The sequence below is a fragment of the Cygnus atratus genome, chromosome 2 (genome assembly GCF_013377495.2).
Source record: "Cygnus atratus isolate AKBS03 ecotype Queensland, Australia chromosome 2, CAtr_DNAZoo_HiC_assembly, whole genome shotgun sequence".
Classification (NCBI taxonomy): domain Eukaryota; kingdom Metazoa; phylum Chordata; class Aves; order Anseriformes; family Anatidae; genus Cygnus; species Cygnus atratus.
Window position 1 is genome coordinate 43,571,925 of NC_066363.1, and position 22,709 is coordinate 43,594,633.

Below are 22,709 nucleotides of genomic sequence, written 5' to 3' on the forward strand. Positions count from 1 at the left end.
CATTGATAATAAATTTTACATAAAAAGAAGATTTATATCATTTTTTTCAGTGCATCATCAGTCCATTTTGGCTCCTTAACATCTAAGGAGATGGTCTTGGGTGTGGGGGAAGAAAAGACAAATGTATTCTACGTACACCGCCGCTTAAAGCAGCTCCTTTACTGCCTGATTGAGCTTGAATTGCCGTTACCACAAGACAGGATCCAACTGCGCGAATGGAAACACCGTGCTCATTTCCAAGCAGCAGGCCAGCGCTGAGCCTGTCGTTAAATCATTTTAGAAAACACCTGATAGTTACACATTTCTAGACACTTTTGCTCTTTGTTCGTGAGCCAATTAAAAAAATGAAATCCTTCAGGTGAAACGCCTGAGTTGGGCAGCTCATTAGAAAGCCCTCAGAGATGACACTGGAAAGGGGGCAGATGTCTGACTTAATTTCTCTTGGATGTATTATTGATGTGTTTTAACAAGAATGGGAAAGAATAGTGTATTAAATACATAATACTAATAAATAAAACCTACATATATGTTTTTAAGAGACAGATTCAGCAAAACTGAGCCTTATAAGTGCTAGGCACTTTCCCTGAGCCGTGCTCGGGCGCAGTACACAAAATGGCGCACGGCACACGAGGCACCTCAGGGCAGGGCCGCCTCAGGGCTCCCCCCGCTGGCGGGGCCGTTGGGGCCGTTACGGCCGTTGGGGCCGCCCCTCGCGCGGCCGCGCCCCCGCCCCGCGGACTACCACTCCCCGGCAGCCACCGCGGCGCCAGCACCCGCGGCCGCTAGGGGGGGAGCGCAGCTCCAGAGCAGCGCCATGTGACCCTCCCGCCTCCTCCCCTCCCATTGGACCAAAGAGCCGTCAGTCATCGCCGACCCTCTGCCACCCTCGCCAATAGCCCAGCGGCGAGCCCCTCCTCCCCCCCTCCCCGCCCCGATTGGCCGCCCGGCTTCGCCCCGCCCCTTTTAAATACCTGTCGCTCTGCCACAGGCCGTCACGCTGCGAGGGCGGCGGGCGGCGATTGGTCCCTTGGAGCCCCGCCCCTTCCCCGTAGTCCCTCCCCCTCGCATCGCCCCGCCCCGGGCGGAGGGCGGCAATGTCGAACGGCGGCGGCGGCGGCGGCGGGAGGGGGCGGTGCGGGTCCGGGGGCTCCGCCCTTTCCCCCGCTCCCCGCCTCCATTTTCCCCGTCCCCTGCCCGGGGCTGCGAGCGGCCCTCCCCCTGCCCGTGCCCGCCCCTTCCCCTCCCTCCTCCCCCCCGCACACGCGCCGGGCGGGGAGGCTGCGAGGGAGCGGCGGGCGCAACATGGCGGAGCACTCGGCCGCCGACAGCGGCAGGCACAAGCCCGCCGCCAACTCCGTGCCGCCGCCGCTCAACAGCCGCGGCGCCGCGGCCGGCGGCGCCCCCCCCCCCGGCGGCCGGTGGCGGAGGAGGAGGCGGCGGCGGCGGCGGCTGTCGGGGGGCCTGTCGCAGCCGGCGGGCTGGCAGTCGCTGCTCTCCTTCACCGTCCTCTTCCTGGCCTGGCTGGCCGGCTTCAGCTCCCGGCTCTTCGCCGTCATCCGCTTCGAGAGCATCATCCACGAGTTCGACCCCTGGTGAGCGCCGGGCGGGACGGGGCGGGCGGGCGGGCGCCCCCCTGCCCCCCTCGGTCCCCCCTATCCTCCTCATCCCCCCCTCGTCCCCTTCTCGTCCCTCCCCCGGAGCCCCGGGGCCGCCCCCCCGGGGATGGGGGCTGTGAGGGACCCGCCGCGGCCCGGGGGCGCCGCGAGGGGCCGGGGCCGTGAGGGGAGGCTCTGAGGGAGCCCCCCGGGGGTCGCGGCCGGGCGGGGGGCGTTGGGTCGCCGCCAACTGCCTTCCCCACGCCGCTCCTTTTTATTATTATTATTATTATTATTGTTATAATTTCTCGGTTTTACCCCCAAAGCTCGCTCCCTCGCCCCCCCCCCCCCGGGAGGAGCGCGGCTGCTCGTCCCCCGGCGGAGGGGGGGCCGGAGCCTAAAAGCGAGCCCCGTGCCTCCAGCCTGGAGCCCCCGCGTTGATCGCACCGGGAAGGAAGGAGGTGCTTTGTCCGCAAGCGCCTCGCGAATAATCCCGCGTGGAATTTATCGAAATCCACAACTCTGGCCGAAATTCCACGCTTTGCGCAAAGCACGCGCTCCGCTGCGATAGTTTCACAAGCACCACTTCCTCCTCTCGCCGCTTTCCTTCCCCTCTCCCGTGTTATCCATTCACGAACCGTGGCACGAAATAGGGGATGGAGAACAAGGAATCACTTTGTTTTTAAACGTTGCATGAAGCAATACACGCTTGGTGATGTGAAAGCAAAATATCTGCAAACCGTCACGTAATTGCCCATAATTTACGTGTTTTTCTGCAGACATGAATGAAAGGAATGCAAACTTCAATTAATAAAGTTAACAACGGGGAGCAGAGCTAAATGCATCTGCAGCGAGGCTGTGAGCCTGGGGTTGCATCCTATGGAGTAGTTTTTAAGGCTTTTCTGATCTAAATTGAAGCAAAAAATCTTCCCCTCCTGCCATGGAGGAAACTTTTTTTTAAACGTGCAGATTACGTCTTTGTACAACTTTATCTGAGTTTTGTAATCAAAGCTCATCGGCAGACGAATGGAACTCTTACAGTGTTCGGTAGCTCTTGATATTAAGTGTTGAAGGACACTGAAAACGTGCTGTGAGGGTTAAGTTCATAGTCCTGATCGCGGTTGTAAAGATAGCCTTCTGGTTTTAATAACGTCTAAGTTGATGCAGAGTCATCTTCCTCAGAGCGCACGCAGAAGGCGTTGCTGCCTGTGCTGCTGCGCGGAGCTCTGCTAATTAGAGAATAGATGAAGTTGACAAAAGTCATTGTTTTTAATGCAGGTCTGTGGGAAGCAGTTGAAATGTCAAGAACCATGCCAGTGTCATGTTGCTGCATGCCAGAAATGGTGGAGGCAAATGCACTTAAGTTAATTAGTAGGAAAGAGAACCTAAAATGGTAGAAACTAAGGAAAAAAAAAAAGTGTTCTCTATTGCAGCAGCAGTATTGGCGGAAAGAGCAAAAAACGGTGATGTTCCTAAATACTGTTGAGTGGCTAGAAATGAGCGTTTTTTCACAGTTATAAGGGTCTTGCAAATCTGAATCTGATGTGGGAAAGGAGCTTATGGAAAGAGATTAGAAACAGTGCCCTATTTTATTTTTTAACTACTACTTTAGCAGCCTGTGCAGGTAAACTGCTTTCTTTTTTCTTTAGGACAGTGGCCACAGTCTTTGCTGGTGAAACAATTCCACGTTTTTCTCTGTTACTTTAGCTTTTTCTGTGAAGCTTGTATAGGGCATAGGCCATCTATTATCTAGTATTTGTTTTGTGATGAGAGAAAGCTGAGGTATATTTGATAAAATGAGGAGCATTAAACAAAACTGTTAATCTTTTGAATGGAAAAATACCGTGGCCTCTAAGGTGTTGAATGTTTTATCATTTACTGAGGAATTCCGTTTTCTGATGTGGGCATAAGAAACATAGGACATCCGGGGTGGAAAGAGAGGGAGATTTGCTTTGGGTTATCAGCAGGTTAATTAAATCAATTACTGTGTTTTTTCTAGCATCCTGTCTGAGTTGTGTTTCTGATGGTAGGGTTAGGTTTTTATTGGAGAGGAATGGGGGGGGTTTTGTTTTGTAAAATTAGTTACTGAGAATTTCTCCAGTTGGCATTTCTTCCAGAAATGACCTAAATGCAGTCCAAACAGTCCGGTGCAGTAGAGAGAGGGCAGCTTTTGCTTTTGATCTCCATTACAATACAGTGCCTGTGCGAGGAAAAAAAACAAGCTGGTATTTTGTTGTCACCATACTGCCTTATAAACTTGTCAGCATACTGCCTTATAAACTTGTGACCTGTTTGTCATTACTAGGATTACTGCTTTCTTTCACGCTGAATACCTTTTTCATATAGTACGGCCGCTTTATTTCCCATGTTTTGTTTACTTCCCGCGGTTGGGGTAGTCCAGAGACTTCGAAAAACGTGCGTAAGTTTTGGCAGCTCCTAGGTCAGGGGAGCTGATGTGTGGAGTCAGGCAGCACTGACTTCAAGCTGCGCTTGGCTGTTGACAAAGCATTCAGCATTTAACTTCAGGGTTTCGTTATCAGGCCGAGAACTTGAAACTTGGAAAGTTGTTCCATGGTACGCCGGGATGGCCAGGTTTCATCCCTGAAGTTTGGTTCACCTGGTGGCTGATGCAGCAGCTGGGTGAACCAAGAGCTGGATTTCTGTGCTACGTACCTGCAAGTGCAGAGTGAAAGAAGTTCAAGTGGAAGTACAGCAGTGCACTTAACCCAGCTGTCCCGCTGCGCCTTTCCTTTTATCGGATGCTCCTGAAATGGCAGCATGGCCGCCCAGCCAACGCACCCAAAATTACGGAATAGCTGAGAAGGCACTACTGAGCTTCTTGCGTGCTGGTTTGTGTCTAAAGCACAGCTCCAGCGTGCTGCTATGCTGTCTCATGGGGCTGCTCGTATCATACCTACACATATTTGCCACGTGTGTCAGTATACAGGTGAGGTAGGTAGATCCGCCAAGGCAGTCACCTCCTGTCACACGCTGCCATCGCCGCTGACTAAAGTGGCACCAACCTTTGGTGCAGCACCAGTCTTCAGTGAGCACTATTAGAACAGTGGCGTTCATTCTCTGCATGCACTGTGCTTACCGTTGTCATGTGTAAGAAGTGCATCTGAATCATTTATCATATCCCATGACATCAAGTCAAACTTTTGTCTTTCCCTGAGAATTTTAACAGCTTACTAAACAGCACATCTTGAAAACTGCAGGTACCTTAGGAGTGAAAGAGCTGGCTTCTGCTGGAATGCAGAAACTCTTGTGCCTGCACGTGAGACCCCGTCAGTACCTGTTTGCCCGTGCGATACGCAGCGCCAGCCTGATGGTGGCAGCTAGGTTTGCTTGCCTGCTGCTAGCAGCAGTGTCGTGGCCCACGGTCCTGCCATTTCTGGTGCCAGACAGCATCACAGCGATCTCGTGCGTGTCTTTGCGTCTTCTAGCCTGGCACCATTGATCCATTCAGACTGCCTGCTTTTTAGCTGTCATCAGGATGGCTGTTGTTCGTCATACCTCACTGAGGTAACGTTGTTGTGCTAGTGGGAAGTGTGGTGTGGAGATAAGATAGCAGTCTACTTTCTTGTCACTGATACCGTCATCTGCCATTAGCGGACTCTGGTGGCTGGCGATGAACTGGCAGACGTAAAGGTAAGGCCGGTGTGATCGCTCGCATTTCAGAGGTGGGCAGGTTGAGGGAGATGAGGATTTTACCTTGAGCACAGCCAGAAAGGTTTTGCTTGGCTCAAGTCCTGTTTGATAGATGGATTCTTGGGCTGTTAGGAACTTCTTCTTTTATTAATGGAAACTTAAATTAACACCTTTAAAGAAGATATGAAAGCTTCATTAAAATCCAGAGTGTGACTCAAGCGAACGTGAGAAGTGTTTGGAATTGATCGAACAGTGGAGGTTGTGCAAATATATTGATTTCATTGGGAGAGAGTAAGGCTGTAGGTTTGTGTTGTAGTTAGTGGATCTGATGGTTGTCTTTTGGAGTAGGAGTTTTCCTGTCACCCACTGTGCAGTCCTGCTTTTTCCTTTGTGCTTGCTCTAAAGCACTCGGTGAGTTGATTCAATGAGGTACATTGTCAAAATGCTGTAACATTTCAGTTCTCTGAACCTGCCCACGATCAATTTTGATATTGCACTTCACTTTCTTATTTCTGAAGAAGAATATGAATGTTAGGAGAGAAAGTAAATAGCAACTGATTTTATAGGACAAAATCAGATTGAGTGATAGGCTAGAGATGTGCATACATGTAAAAACAGCACGTTAAGAGTGGAGCAACTGGAGTGATGAAGGGTAAGTAGCAGCGAATTAAAGTACCTTAAGCTGATGTGTTCGTAAAGGGAAAGAAATCAAGTCAGGAGGATGATACAGTGTTTGTAAGTGGCTGATAATCTCAGTTAACAGCGCTCAATCTGTAGGCTATAGGTGCGTGTGGCCCACCCAGATAGTTCATCTGGCCACTGCTTACCTGCTAGTGACTCTTCTTGCTGGGCAGAGAGCAGATTGCACGGTAAATGTCTTGTTCCTGAGTGGTGGCGGTCACCGCCACCTCCAGCTGCCGTCTTCCTGGAGGCTCTCAGCCCCTCGCATACTCTTGTTGAAGGTGAGCGCGTGAACGTGGTTCTGTTTAGGAGACATTTCCCTCCCACTTCCCAACCACCTCCTTTTGTTGATGATCTTTGACAACTCCCAGACCTTGGGAAAACATTCATTTCCAATCCGGTTTGAATGTAATCACTTTGGATTGATTTTGAGATGCTGGCAAATGTCAAGAGATTCACGTTGAAAATGTACTATAGCTTCTTCGTTCACAAGCTTTTTGATTCTGTGAAATGAGAAATACTCTATTTATTTCCACTTCATAGGAATATATTTGAAAATTCCCTCGGCGTGGGCACGTCTTTGACTTTTGGTGCTTTCTAGGTTGTAAGCTTCCAAGTCCTGTATGTCCAGGGACGTGAGCATCCTTTCCGTGCTTAGGTACTTGGAGAGTGAGGTTTTGAAGCTGAGTGAGCTTTTCTGGAAAGTTGATATGGTGTGAAGTCAAGAAGAAGTGAAATTGATTGCACTAGACTCTTTTGCTGCTTGGAAATTGCAGAAAGTGGTAAATATTAGAAATTTAATGGATGGAGGGCAGTCTGGCAAAAGAACATTGGGCAAAGTTGCAGGAGTAGCAGAGACACTGAGAATGGAGACCTCGAATTTGATCAGGGTAGACCAAAGCAGTCAAAAAGCAGTTCCCCTTGTAGCCTCAACAAGTCTCTATCAATCGTGTGAGAATCAAAACTGTTCCATCTCTACTGTTGTTTTCTACCCCCTTTACTGTTAATAGGTGCTGTTTCTTTCCTCAGTAGCCCAACCTTCAGTTGGGGTGAAAGCCTCATGTGGGTGCAGTGATGGGAAAGAGGGGCAGTGGTCATAAAACCTGTGTGGGAAGTGGGTGTGCACGGGGACTGTCCTTACAGCCACCTCCTGGAAAACACAGGAGGGGAAATGGTGCTTGCAAAATGCTGACCCTTTTATCGATTTGTGGAGAGAGGAACAAAACTGGAAAAGGAAAACGTATCGGAATGGTTTCTGTGGGCTGGGGTGAACTGAACCGACAAGTTTAGCTTTTAATGCCGTGATTTTTTTAAACAGTCTTCAACAAATGCTGTAGCTAGTCAGGTGTTACTGAGGGAATACTACGACGAAAATCCTTGAATGGGCTTTTCTTGGCAGATACCCCATTATGTGAGCAGCTTAACATGTGCTGTTTTTTAAACAGAAATGGGATTCTATTACATAGGGTCAGGGTGGTTTATAAAGGTTACCTTTTGTTTCCTATCATAATTCTCCCTAATAGTCTCTGATTATGGCAACCTGTAATCCCAGTTCTCATGTTTTAAATCTGTCTCGTGTTGGATTTGGGGTGGGAAGGGGGGGAGTTTTAGACAGTAAAGCTTGCAGGAAAATTAAAAATCCAATAGATGCTAATAGCTTAAATATGGGCTGGGGGTAGTCTGGATTTAGGGGGATGTCCTTGCTATTCCATAGGGCTCTCTCCTGATTAAGTCTGATTCTTTCCCATTTACTGTCTGTCTGTGCTTGTGCTGTGGAAAGTTTCCTCCTTAATTTTTGAAAATTCTGTTCATGCAAGCCCTTTGAGGTACATTTGTAGTGACATTTGGAGCCAGTCCCGAGGGCTTCTTTCTACTTAGCGGAGTTGATAAAGCTGCTGCTTGTGGAGCCTGTGGAGCACTCTGGAGCAGGGCATGTGCAGATTTTTTATTACTGTAAACTCCTTTAGCAAAACTTGTTCTAGCCATTGGACTTATCGCTTGCTCGGGGAACAAAGTGAACTTAGGACAAGTAAGCAGCGGGACTGTTGCTGTAGTCTTCCTGTTCTTTACGTCTGCAGTAAATTTTGTAGTATGTCCAACAGATAGACTTTGTTTCTGGCCCTATAGCTGAGCAGAGCTTCTGATCTTCACCTGGGCTGTTCGTGGCAATCCAGCTGGGGTATTCTTAATGTCAGCAGCTGGTAGGTCTGGGCTTGAGAGGTACTATGAAATGGATCCTAGTGTTATAGCACACTTTATAGAAGCTGAAGCAGCCCGAGGAATGAATTTAAGGTCGTGGACATAGAAGCTGGTCTATTTTGTTTGTATTTCTTAACTTGCTGCTGCTTTCCCTGGGTGAAAGCTCCTTTGGCATATGGAGAATTAAGCGCTTCCTACACTTCCAAGTTCTTGCTATTAAGTGAGGCAATATTGCCGTGCTTTAGAAAGAGAAATGGGCTATTTTAAACAAGGAATAACTGGGTGCTTGTGCATGTGAGCTTCTAAGAACAGGAAATGGCATTTAAAATATCTGTACGCTATGGGAGACTCAAGTCCAGTGTCATGTGTTAAAGAGCCCGTCTGATATAAATTACTGGGATATGTGGACTGTAATGAGAATTATTTCTGGGTGTTACAACACTCATCGTACTGTTTCCTACAGCAGTTTATTTGCATGGCTTAAATTAGTTTGTTAGTTAAAGGGCACGTCAGAGTTGTGTTGAGCCGATAATCCGTGGAGATAGAATTGCAATACACCTTTGCAAAAGATTCCTCACTTAAAACAAACAGAAACCTTGAGAAACAACATTGCAGTTGAGGATGCGAGTTTGTAGATTTTTTTTGTGGTGTTCTTAACGGAATTGCTGTTTCATATAGTATTATTTACACATTTTTAGAAAGGATGGCACACTGTATGCCTCTCTTATTCATGGGCATCACCTATCCTGTTTGAATGGGAAATCGATTTTGGAGAAAGGAAAAACAGCATGTCCTTACGTCATTTTTAACTGTTCTAGCACACACATCTGGGCAGCCTACATTTTGTGAGTTCTTTGCTTTGTTTTTTTCAGTCTGCTTATTTCTGTTTTTCTGTACATTGTAGCCTACTTCTGGTTTAGCTTCGAAGAGTGTGTTGGGTTTTTTGTGTTGGTTGGTTGTTTTTTAGTCCTGTCTTCCCAGTAGAGAGGGGTGTTGGAAGGAAATCTAGGGTGTGCAAAGCACCTGTTTGATGATACAGGTGATCAAGAAGACCACATTTTTGGCAAGAATACTTGCCTGCGAAAAAGCAGAATGCATTTTCTTGACACAGCAGCAAAACAGAACAAAACAAGCCTGCTTGTCCTAAATACCTTTCTTTATGTCTTCTGCTCCAGCTCTTATTTTAGTCTGTATCTTGAATGTGCTTCCTTCCTACTCTAAATTTATCCCAAGCAACATTAGGAAGTTCAGTTGAATAACTTAGAATTTGTAAAAGTTGTTTCAGATGTGTATCTTGGAAAAGACAGTTTCTTCTTCACGGTTGAAATACTTAAAGTTTATCATTTGGCTATTAAAGGCCTTTAAAATGCCTGTAATTCTTTCTTTGGCACTAGATAAAATGCCTTAAGGTTGCAATTTAGAAAGTCAGCGAAACAAAATTAGAGCTTTGGCATTATATTGATGTTAACAGTGGAAGCAAATGGTCATCTCTGGCTTGCTTTACCGAAGAACAAGAATCATTAAAGCCAATGCAGCGTTCAAGTTTCCCAAAAAGTTGTGTAATGCTACTGTGCTGTGACTGGTTTATCTGATCCTGGTGACTACAATGATTTCTCTGACGTCAAATGTCTGAAGTAATATTTGAAAAGCTGTTTTAGATCTCTCACAATTTATTTTACTCTGTAACAATGTTAATATTTCATTTGCCATTTAGAAAATGGATTTTGACACTGAAGAGACTAAATTAAGACTGTTGCAAATATTTAATTTGTGATATCTCAGGTCAGTGTTATTTTACTGTTGGTAATGACAAATGTAAATTTTTCTCTGCTGTGTTCAGGAGCCACGGAACTGGCATTGCTTTAGTTTTGTAATGCACTACTTCTTTACCAATGCCCTCCCATCCTCCCAAAGTAAAGCCTGATTTTTGCTTGGAAAAGCTTTGGTGATATGTTTTGTTTCAAGTTACCTCATGCTTGTAACTCTTGCATCACTGAATTTTATTTTCTAGCTTTTGCCTTGCTCTAGTAAGTCAATTTCAGGGTTCATTTTCCTTATGTTTCTGTCATGCTGTAGTAACTTCAGCACAGACTCACCTATGCGCATCATGTTTTTATGTTGTGGCAGTGTGCTCCTTACAGTGCTCTCTGCTGTCTTCTTTCAGGGTTATCTGCAGGAACAGAAAGGCACAGAACAGCCTTAAATGTTAGTTGGGTGAAGCTTTTACCCAGGGTGTCAAGCAGTGTTGTCCTCTATCTCGGTATCTGTGCTGGAATGCCTGTGGATATATCATTTGTGTCCTGGGAAGCCTGTGCACGGTGATTCCAAAGATTCCTTCAAGAACTTCCAGGAAGAACTTCCAGGAAGGCAGTGCAGCATCTTCTGGGTAAAGCCTGACTCTGGATACCTACAGTATGGCAAGGTGCTGCTAGGCGTGTCTTTACTGGAATAAATTGGCCCTGTTTGCATCTAATTAAGTGGGGTTCCCAAGGTTTCCATCATCTGTTGGACATTTCCTGGAAAAGTTATCTAACGTTATTAAATTGAAGCGCTCCCAGGAGTCCGATAAGTGCAGTTGTCAGCGTATGTGGCTGGATGCAAAAAAGGGGAGCTCCCCTTTTCCAGTGGCAGTGAGCTGCTATGCTGGCTTATTTTGTACCTTGATTTGGTCTCAAGTATCCATGGGTATCCACCAACATGCTGTTTTAGTTGTTCAGGGGGTGAACATTTCAATGGTTTCAGCTAAAGCTCTTCGACTGTGCTGTAGATGTTTAAATGTTCTTTCAGAAATAAGATTATCATTACTTAAATGGTTACATGACATGTTGGACATCTGGGTCTAAATCCCTTTTCTGAATCAGAAAGGCTAACTCTAGTCTTCTAATTTAAAGGCACATTTGTGGAGAGAGAGTTGAGAGGGCATCGTGCCTGGTGGGGACTGAAGCATGGAAGGTCCTGAACAAGCCAGTTTAATTCATCTCTGGAGAATGAAGAGAGAAGATTTAGGATTATGTGACCTCAGAACTATCCCTTGAGAACTTCTGCTAGGTCCTTTCCAACAACTCTCACGTATCCTCTGCCATACACCTCTTTTCTTCCCTGCCTGAACTGCAACTGATCCTCTTGCTTTAATATCCCCCTTACTCAGTTCCTCTTCATGTGCAGCCAGGTGTTTGTTTTACCTTACCCCATTTTATGTGGCACTGGGGGAGAAGGGAGAAGCATTGCACCTGAAGTTGGGACTTGTCGTTTAATAAAATTGCATTCGAAATTAAACTCATAACTTTTACTGTTCATTAATGTAAGCCAGAAGGGATCTAACTACCAAATAGCATACCGATGTAGCCAGCTGGTCAAGGAGGTGATGTGTTTTGGAAAGGATGTGCTCATGGACACAGAATGGTGGGTGTAGTCTGTGACTATTTCTGTAACAGCATTTGTGACAGAGAGGCATCACAGCTTCAAAGAATATCTGTGTAATAGTGAGCTTATCTCATTTAAAACTATTGCTCCACCTCCGATTTTGGTTTTAAAAAGCAGCATTTAGGTTACTTTTAAATATGAATTGGATTTTACTAGATACCTAAAATGACAGAGGAGCACAGTGAAATAAGTTGATAGCTATAATATAGTAAGGCTAAGCAATACTAGAAATCCATCATGTAATGAGAAAGCAAACATGTAACTTTAATTTCACATTGTACGTGGCAGGAATGTAATATTACTTATAAATACTCCTAACTGCTGAGCACTGTAGTCACTGCAGTGCACTTATCTGTAGTGTTTCTGTGAGGATACCTAATAAAAAGCAAATCACATTTTGTTGTTATACTTTTGTGATTCTTGTGCATAGTTGTAGAGAAACAGTGGTAACCATTAGGTGCAATTCCTAATGTGTTGAATTAAATTCAGTGAAACCTTGCATTTTTGCTTTGATTTAGCCTTGTATGAAAGATAAAAAGTAAATGTGAGGGAGAACATCTTTAAATTCTGCCTGCCATACTTATTTCTGACAATAAATCAGATACTGAAAGTGGATCAAGAATGCAAAATACAGTTTGAAAGGTAAATTCCTGTCTGTGTGTTGCAGGGAAGGATGAAGACTACTTTCCATTGTTTTCCTGGCCTTTGCTTATCGTATTGGTGACCTCCTATCCCCACACTGATTTCCTTCAGTGTGAGAATATGTAGTCAGTCACTTCACAAACAGCTGGAACTGCATCAGCCCTCAGCTAGAGGCTGCTGTCCCTTCTGTTGGCCTGTATTAATAGACTGAGTGCTCCTAATCTGCTTCAGAGAAAAATCAGGTGAAAATTTAAATAATCTTCAGAGTGGTATGATTTTTAGCTGTGATTCAAGCTAGTTACCTGATTTGGGCACTAAAGCAGATTAGGAGCACTTCTGCGCTCCTTGTAACTAGCAAAGCTCAGTTGAAGGATAACTGCCACAGTTAAACGTGTGTTTGTGTGTGTGTAATCCAGTACAAGGCATCCTAGAGTTGTGTGTCGTCATTTTTTTCCTTCCTTGCTCATTTGCAGTTTGGGTTATTCGTGCCTTTTCCTTTTCTGCTTTGTTCTTTTAGGGCACAATTAAATTTATCTCTAGATTTCTTCAATTCCTGGGTTTGTCCTGCAGACAGCTCTATCTCTGTTACAGAAAATGCAATATTTATATGTACTAGCATCAGGTCACTGAAGTGTTAAGCAGCATTTGAGCAGACATACATAGAGTTAAATAAAATTAGGTCTCTTACACAGACCTCAGTCGCTGGACAGAAATTGTTTGAGTCAGGTGGACCGTCTGGTTCTGCTCTGATGTTTTGTATTATCCACTCTGAAACATTAATTTTTATTATTGCAGCATCCATTGTCGTAAAAAGTCAGTGAGTCGATATCGCAACAGATGGAACTGAGCAGGTGCACTCTGAAAGGTCCAGCTTCTTGAACTAAGCAGAATCTACAACCAGAAAAGACAACTGAAAGAAGCAAAGTCAGGGAGTTCAGATAACTGAGAGCTGGCTGTAGAAGGAAGAATAGCAAGTGTATTAGAGATGTACTAAAGAGCAAATATTTAAGGAATAGAATATTGGATGAAACACTACCTTATGTTAACTTGCAAAACTGAGCTAAACTGCTGACGTGCAATCACAACACTTTAGATTATTTCGTTTTGTGAGCTGACAAAAAAAAGTGTACTGGCATAAGCTGTACCAAGTGGTTTGATATCTAAAGCCTGATTCCAGCTGGACCTGCTCTTTGTACTGCTGCAAGGCAGTTCAAGTAACCTTGGAGGCACAGCCTTTCTAAGAGTCCCATTTACTTCATGTATTCTGCCGCGTAGGAAGGGCCTGCCAGGCCACCTTAGGTCCAGACTGGCTGTCGCTACTTTTCACTTTCTATTTTCACTAACTTCACTTAATGGGAAGTGATTATGAAATCGGTCCACCGCATTTCGGTGCAGCTAGTACCTCCGTAGTTGCTGCTGCATTGTTGTGTCTAGATGACTTTACTACATCTTTAATAAAGATGAGGACTGTAATGGATGCTTCGAAACAGTTAAAATATACTTAAAGTACCCACAGTGAATAAGACATATCCTTTATTTTACTCTACATTTCAAAGTCTTACCTGCTCAGAAAAGAATACTAATTTCTGTATCAGATCTTGCTACAGGATAGCAGTTTTAGCTCAGCTCAAAAAGAGTCCACTCTAGCTGTTGAGGTGTGAAAGCACCTGTTTGTTCTGGAGTTGAAAACCATGGAGTGTGGTCTGGGAGCCATCCTCTGCTCCCAGTCACTTCCTTGGAAGCACTCCTGTTCAGCCCAGTGATTTCTAGTGTCATATTCCTCAAGGAAAAAATACTTCTCAAAATGTTATTATTCAGCTAATTCCTTTTTGAATTCCTTTTTGCCACCCAGCTCCTCATGTACCAGCCTTTAATATGGAAGCTCCTGAAGTCAAGCAGCATTCATCACGTTAACAGCATGAGTCTGCTTCATCTAGAAGAAACATGTTCTTGAATTTGATGCAAGGCCTTCAAAGTTGCTTGATGCAAGGCTAATGAAACACAGAGCAGCCTGATACCACTCAGAAAAAAACAGACATAACACCGGTGCCTTTCCAGCTTGTGGTAACTAGTATTGTACTGAGCAGAGAAGTAATGCCTCCTAAGAAGCTGATGCTATCAAAAGATACGGAACCAGCATCGCCATCAGTATTGATGCCAGACGTAGTGTAGTATCTGCAGTGAAGTACTTCTCCAGTAGAGAAGAAAATGAGCATTCAAATTTGTCCTGCAATAATTCTGAATGATTCTGCTTAAATCATCACTGAAACCTTTTGGGAATTTTGACTGTTGAAATAAAAATGGAATCATCACTTTCTTGTTAGGTCTAAAATGTTATGAAAGGCAGACTTCACTAGCAAAGTATGACTTTTAGTATTGATAAAACTAACTCTTTGCTTCATAATTTGCCTTGAGACATGGAATAGTTCAAAAACAAGACAGAAAAAAGGTCATGAAAAAGCTTTTTAGGCATCAGAGGAAGTGTCTGAAACTGTAGGCAGATATACGCCCACTACAGTGATGATGGGAAGCATACCGTGGCTTCAGATGTACTAGATTGTGTGAAAAGTATAAGGAGTGGTCATGGAATGCTTTAGAAAGCTTGCAGCTATTTAGCAAAAATATTGAAGATGCCCTGGGCTCTCTAAAGAAGTTAGAGTGTATGCTCGCTGTAGCATTTCATATCATTAAGCTACTGGCAGCATGCAATTCCTGATGTTAGCGTCTGCTAAGCATGACATGTTATTGCAGGCAGTCAAAATACCATGCCAAGAAGTGGCAGCAGGAATGCTGTAATCTTTCTTAAACACATTAGGGATGTTCTGATGTTCCTAATGGCTATTTTTAATGGTTATTCTGGACACATTCTGGTATTCTTCAGGGTTTACGTTGAGCATGGTTGAATGTTGCACCTGAAAAATATTAGCTACCCTTTTGGTTGTGCCATCCAGCTTTGTTTCTTCCTAGGCTGTTCACTGTTCCTCCCCATCAGAAATTATTCTAATGGTGTTACAAACAGGGAGAGTTCAGTTGCTCAGCTCAATTCCAGGAACAGGAAAAAAAGTACATCTTCCTCCAACTCAGAATTTCCATTTTTTCTGAAGTTAGGTGGTCACGCCACTGCAGAACTTGTCTTCATCTTGCCATTTTATTACATCAGTATATCAAACGTGAGACTTGTGGGAGACAGTTTGCAGGATGTGTATTTCTATTTTCAGATGGCCCTGCTTGCAACAAAAGCTATAAGGATCAGTTGGGTCTCTAAACGTAGGACACTCTTGAGAGGTTTCACCAAATACTTCATATTAGTTGGGGCTTATCTCAGAATACAAAGAGAAATTACATATCCCTATCTTTACAGATAAAACGACTAAAACATCCCAAAAAGTCATCTTTAACCCCCCTAACATAGATAGAATTAGGACAACTTTAAACTCCAGTCAAAGCTGTTATTTTTACTTTCTGGCAGACTTGACTTAATAATTAGCATTTTCAATCAACTTCAGTAAGAACTGTGTGAGCATGTACCATGTCTCCAGTGACAGACTGGCTAGAGTTAATGTGTTCATGACTTCTGGATGTTTGTTTTCCAGTGAGGTGCAGAAACTCCAGCTGAGTGTGCAAAGTGATAACAAAGCTCTGGTAGGAGTGCAAAAAGAAATACCAGAAAAAAAAGATTTGTAATCACATAAATACTTGATTATATATAAATGTTCTAACTGGGGGCAATTCATGTAGTGTATCTTATGTTTGTGTTAGATTTAAGACCTAATAAAACCATTCAGCTGACATCAGCTCTCAGTTGCAAAGAAAGGAACATGAGTTTCTTCTGAAATAAAACTGCCTGGTTGCTCTTCCATTTTGCAGAATTTTGTCAGCCTCGGCACAGGTGAACTGAAGACCAGCCACCATCTCAATGGTGGCATCTCAGTCATCACAATGATCCTTGCACGTGTACATCTCGGTTCCTCCATTCTCAACGTGATGTCTGTAACACCTTGGTTTTGGCAGTAGGAAAGGCTCCTCATCTATCATAAGAGTGTTGGCCTATAGGTATTGCTGACACAAAATTCTGACCTTGAAACTGGCTTTAAAGGGCGTATATGCTCTTTTAGGGTTATGAACTGAACACAAGAGTTTTTATGATGAGAAATAACACTGCTGTAGTGAATTGAATTCATTATGTGATCCATAGGATACTGTATTTCCATTTAAAAAAAATATGCAGAACTCGTGATAATTTCCAGTTTGTAGCTAAAGACTTCCCAATAAGACTTCCATCACAATGTGCTCCTAGTATAATATGGAGGCAAGCAGGTGTTTTAAAACTTGATATAAAACGCTGTGTGTATGTTTCTTCATTTCAGTGGAAGTTACTGAACTTTCTCATTAGATTTTCCATAAAAATATTGCACTGAATAAATTCTTCCTTCGGATGTAAAGAATATGTCAGATTTGGAGTCAATCTGCGACAATCTTTTCCAAGAATCTAGACTAGCTGTCTCTAATTAGATGCTGTATTGCAGAATTGATTCTACATTTGCATTAAAATCTGACTCCTAGGATTGTTCAGATAGCTTGTAATGTTCACAGTTGGTTTGTATCATGTCATCTTTCTGAATTTGCAGATGTGAAAATTTTGTGCATCTGCAGATGAGGACTTCAGTGCACAGAAGCCTTTATAAACGCAGGCTTAGAAAATATTCAACAAATTCTGCTGGTAAGGAGATTACATATTCTCAGATGGCTGTAAACGCCAGATAAAAAGTCTAGATGATGAGGCAGTAGTAGCATGAAACTGGCAGTATTTAGGCAATCAGCAGCATTCCCACAAGAAGCAACACTGGTCTTGGCCTCTGGTGTAATGGAAGGGTCAACTTCATTTCACCACCATCAGTGTAATTTGCCTTAAATGTTGCTAAGATCTGGATGAAGTAACTGCATTGCTGCGCTACATGTGCTCTCTCTTCCTACGTGTTCGTACTTTCTGAATAAGCTGAACTTTATTTGAATATTCACCTTAAATAGTACTTCTGTCAAGGAAGTACTAAACTTAGGAATGTCAAAGCCAAAGATTTCTCCTTACAAATATAGCAGTAATTGTTGCTGCGGAGTGCTGCAGAGTTCCATAGCTCCTGGATATAGCAAGTAATCGCTGTGAATAGCACTAACTAATCATCTTACAGCATTACTTTGTATCATCAAAAAAGCAGTTCACAGGGTGGAATAAAAATTAAACCCGAGCATGAACAGATAGTTAAGATTTGGTATTAGCAGTACATAACATATAACTGAAAACCCCAGAGGCTTTATTTTGCAAGTTGCCTGGTTAAGTTTCCAAATTAATGTTGCTACTAAAAGAGAAACTGCCTTTGCTCAGTTATTTTGCTGTTGCTGCTTGTGCTCTGTTGTAAGCTGAAACTAAAATATGCTTTGAAAATGAGAACTGTATCTTTATTGACTCATCTTCAGTTATCTACTGAACCTGCTGTAATATAGATATCTCCAGTAGTGCTGCAAAATTAATAGTAGCATGCATAGAGCATCTTCTTTGTGATCACTTCTTTGTCATTCTTTGCATCCCCCAAAAGGTTCAAACTAGAATACCAGGCTAATTTGGTAACTGGGACTTCTTATTCTGAAACCTACAAAGAGGATTGTTTGATTCCTTCAAAATTTAGCTTGGAGGAGGAGGAGGAAGCAATTCAAACTACAGACCTGACAGAAAGAGGCAAGGAGAACAGCAGAGCATCATTTTCCTCCTGGAATGGCAGCTACAATAAGAAAAGTCAGCACATGCTGGTGTTCAGCCAGTCAGGTCCACAAGAGCTCTTCTTCGCTGACTGTTAGCGAGCATGCATCTTTTTCACGTTGTGAGCTGAGAATGTGAATATTCATCTCAGGCTCTGGAGCTAAGTTCTTAATTAGGCACGTGCTTCAAATAATTTTGTTTTTCATTCTTCTCAGGTCTGTCTCACATTGACTTGGCTTAAAGGGAGGAGGGAGAGCCCTGGGAGGTGGGTGAACAGTTTCCATACCTCAAGATAGATGGCTGAGGGTGGGAGGACAGGAATCCTCCTTTCCTTCAGCCCGGTCCTGTCTCATAGTACCACATCCTGTTCAGTCACCGTAACCAGCAGCTTCCTCTGGTTCTGGTTGTCACCTTGGCTAATCTCTGACCGGCCAGGGAGCAGGTTGGATAAAATCCCTCAGTGTCTCTATCCCCATTTCTTGCTGCTGGGGGTGGAGGAGCTGGGGAAGACTGTGAGTGGCACCCAAAGCTGAGCAGTGCCACCCCAGCGCAGCACAGGCTGTCCTTGTCTTCATTCTGATTCCTCCCTCAGCTGCAGCCCCTTGATCTCCAGGATGTGGGCACAACCAAAAAGCTCACCTGCTGCTACTTCTCAGGGCTCTTCTGTGCCCCTGTGAAACCCATCAGTAGTTACAGATACCGTAACAGCACTGCTGTGGAAATACGATACACAATTTATGAAGTACCAAGACAGTGAGAGCGTTGTATGATGAGTGTTTGCAGTATGTGCTGCTGTTGTCTCTCTCTATTCTAGCCAACAGGGAAAGGGTTTTACAGGGTTCAGACATGTCCCTGAAGGAGTAGCCTGCTAGGAAGTGGGTAAGTACTATGGAGCATAGTACTCGCATCATGTGCAGTTGTCTGTACGCTGCCCATTGCTGCTGCTTTGTCAGTACCTGAAGCTGGCCCTCGTGCAGCGTTACTCAGTGGGTTTCTCCTTACCTATGCATATGTTTGCGTGCATATTTCTTTTTGGTAGCAGGTTACCTGCTGGGAGGGGAAGTGAACACTTTTTTGCTCTGAAGTCAAAGTGAGGTACTGTAGTTAAGCTTCTAAATACTTTTTTAATGTAGGTTTCTGTGGTCAGAAGGGCATTTCTTGGTCTACCTAGAGGTCTTCCCACAGTGAAAAATTAACCAACCCGTATAATTTCTAACCATTTCTGCTATAAAGACAGTCCCAGCTGTCTCTGTATGCTTTAAATTCATGGCAAAAGAAACAATCACTTTTCTAAAGGAGGGGTTTAATAGATTTGTATCTGACCAAAAAAGGGTTTGGAGGGAAGATTAAATTCTTCCATTTTAAGTGATAAAAGTAGAAATGCTGTTATGTTGCATTCAGTTTTGAGTAGTAATTCATTCTTATTAAAGACTTAATGGGATGCTGCCAAAGCACAAGACAGTTGTTCGCATCCCTCTGAAGTCAGTTACGAAGCTTTACTAGTTCGAAACATGAGGGGAATGTCAATATTATTCTTCTTGCCTATTTCATTTAACTGATCTTTCAATGTTATAAAAGGAAATGTTTAGCCTGTGTGAGTTTGAGTCATGACTTAAAAAATCGACAGTAATCCATGTTAGTAACCATTACCTTTCTTGTTCCCTTTTTAGTGTCCTAGGATAGCAGTGGTGAGTGGGTTTTCGCTGTGTTTTAGGTCAGGTCCATCACTGGCTGGAGTGCGTGCATCTTGCGGTCTGTACAGCTCCTGCTTTGTCTCGCATGGTGCTGCAGGCACTTGGCACTAAACAAATTAACAACAAACCTTGCTACACTAAGATAAGGGCTAATTTTACAGGTACAGCATTTCATAAATCATATTACACTTGACAGTCCAGAACTGAAGAATTAATTAATATTTAGAAATCTAGTCAAATGGGAATAGTTGCAGGCTTAGAAGAAGCAAATGTCATATTGCTGTTTGATAAACAGATTTCTAGGTCAGAATGACTGTTGTTTATGTGAATATTCTTACACAGCTAATTACTGCTGAAAGTCCACAGTTTTATCGGTTAATATATCGTGTATAACTGCATATTTACCATGCAGGAGAGTTTTCCTGAAAATACCGCACTTTTTTATGCCACTTGACTGATGCTGTGACAGTTCAATGAGTTAAACACCCAGGTTTGCTGACATCTGGACTTGAATTTCAATTCCTTTTGTTCTTTTGCTGTGTAGATGAAGTCTGCTCATAACCTCCTTGTGGTTGTAGTTCAGCTGTTAGACTTGTTCTGCTGATTAAACAAGTAGGAGCTTGATGGGACTTGATGTCTTGAGTGACATTGGCTTTATTCTGGTGAAATGAATTAATTTAAAGTAAACCAGTGATATTTTGGGGAGCCTAGTTATACGAAAGAGCTGAATGTAATTTTTAATTTGGTGTTAAAGTGATGCGTGTTACTGGTATAAATAGATACTTTCAGGAAATAGACAAAAGGACAAATACATGTAAGCTTCTCTAGCCTTGAATGCTGAGTGTAATTAGAAGTCTTCCATGGTGGCTTGCCCATCTATCCTGGTGTCTGATACAGTATTCCATCTTGTCACCTGACTTGTACTTAACAAAAGAATTAATCTTTAATGCTTCTTTAACTACCAAATTTCATATTTTTAACTTAAATACCCATTGGAATGTCTATTAGGAGGGTTGCATTGATGGAGGTTGCTTGCCTTAGAAGTGGCATTTGCCCAGGCTTTTTGAAGCCTAATGTTGGCTTGCTGGTTGGGGTTTTGTTTGTTTGTTTTTGTTGGTTTTGTTTGTTTTCCTCAAAACTGTACAGCATTGCTATCAATAACCTTGTTGGTTTGGCTTTTGAATACTCATGTACAGGTTGCAGTTCTGGATAACATGCACTCACAGTAGTCTTGATTTCATTTGCAGAATGAATGTATTTTGTAATAGTTAAAAAGTTCTGCTGTCTGAAGTTTGAGAAACTTGGAAGAATTAATTATTTGCCAGAAAATCGGAAGTTTAGTGCATTGATAGCAATCTGTGTATGCTTTTTAATGTTTTATGGGTGGTGGGACTGAAGCGAAGGTACACATGGAAAGGCTTTCATTATGCAAGAAACTTCCTGCAGCAGAGAACGTGTACCAGCTGGAGGTGAAACTTCATCTACAGAGATTCTGTGTTATATAGATTCTTTTGATTGAAAGAAGGGATTGTACAGGGGCCATTATGTTCATAATTGTTTAAACAAATAGGCTGCCTTCGTTCCATATTATTATATTACTTTGGCTTTCAACATCACATGAAACAGAGCAGCAGCAGATGTACTGGGTAGCTATCCTGTCTCAGAAGTCTTGCCTTAATTCTTCCATGGTCTTAATTCTGCTTAAGTGGTATTCTGGATGTGGTAAATCATTGGTTAACACAATACTAGTTTTAGAAGAGTATGCAGAAAGTGACGGAGGTGTGTGTCAGAGTCATAGAAAACTTCTTAATGTTTACCAAAACAAAGGCTGTGGCATTTCGCCTGTGTATATGCACTGGCTGTAGAAGTGAAGAAAATATGGTGGTTAATAACTGAGAGAGCTTGGTAATTTGTTTTAAAACTCTATAGATTTAGAGAGGAATGTTGTACAGTAAATGAGATGTTAAAGTTTAATTACTTTCTAGATAGTAGAAAAAAGAGGACTTAAGGTTCTTGATTTTTATTCCCTCCCCCAATTTTCTTCTCTTTCTTTCTAGGTTTAACTATAGATCAACACATCATCTTGCATCCCATGGGTTTTATGAATTTTTAAATTGGTTTGATGAAAGAGCATGGTACCCACTGGGAAGAATAGTAGGTGGAACTGTAAGTATTGTAATAACTTAAAGATGACTTTGTAATAATTTTGTTGAACTTTAAATACAACTTTGACATCGATAAAAGGAGGATCTTAATGGAATATACTTTTAATTGTCAAATTGCTGTTGAGGGAATAACTATGTTTTTAATTTTTAGCTGTAGTAACTAAGACAGTAAGTCAACATGCATTAGTCCTATCCAACAACATACCGTGAACAAGAAACTGGGTTTTACCTTTTTATACCTGAATTTCTGATAATAATAAATAGGGATTTTATGACTCCTGTAATTCTGATTTTCATGTTTGGGGAAAACATTGCATAGTGGTACTTAAAAAAGAAAATTTAAATTGAAAAACAGTTCTCTCTTTCTCTCTTAAGACACAAACTTTAAGCCAGTGGTATGTGTTGAGCGGTAGCCGTCTGAATATGGAAAATGTTAGGATTTCACTGAAAAAAAGACCTTTTGAAACTAAGCGGGAGACATGTATGAAGTGAAGTGTCTAAGGAGCGGCTAAGATTGGTGTCAATGCAAGTTATAAAACAGGAAAGGTATAAGAAAAAATACCAAATCACAGTACAAATAGAGTTCAGTAGTAGAGTGGCTTTAGTAACACAGCCACATCTAACCTTGACAGTGCATTAAAACTTTTTAATTATAGGACATACCGTTTAAATTCATTCACAGAGCTTTTTGTAACAATTAGATCACCATTCGTTTTAGTATTTTAGGGATGCTTATGGCACGCTTCTTTTTTTTTTTTTTTTTTTTTACATACTTGTCGTATATAACATAAAAAGCCTTAGAAATTTAAATTAAAATTTTGATTGTATGCTTTATTTTGCAAGTCACATAGTATATTATGTTTTAATAGTTTGTCTTGAAAACCAGGTCTCCAGGATATATGCAGAA

The 22,709-nt window shown here is 42.7% G+C and overlaps 1 protein-coding gene across 1 annotated transcript in view; it reads left to right on the plus strand.

Moving 5' to 3' along the window:
• The first annotated feature begins 1,287 nt into the window (after nucleotides 1–1,287).
• STT3B (STT3 oligosaccharyltransferase complex catalytic subunit B) overlaps nucleotides 1,288–22,709 on the plus strand; it is a 49,499-nt gene continuing 28,077 nt past the window's right edge. Inside the window, exons 1-2 of the mRNA XM_035549661.2 lie at nucleotides 1,288–1,592; nucleotides 21,695–21,803. Of these exons, the coding sequence (XP_035405554.1) occupies nucleotides 1,303–1,592; nucleotides 21,695–21,803 (399 nt within the window). The 5' untranslated portion in view covers nucleotides 1,288–1,302. The remainder of the gene's footprint in view (nucleotides 1,593–21,694; nucleotides 21,804–22,709) is intronic.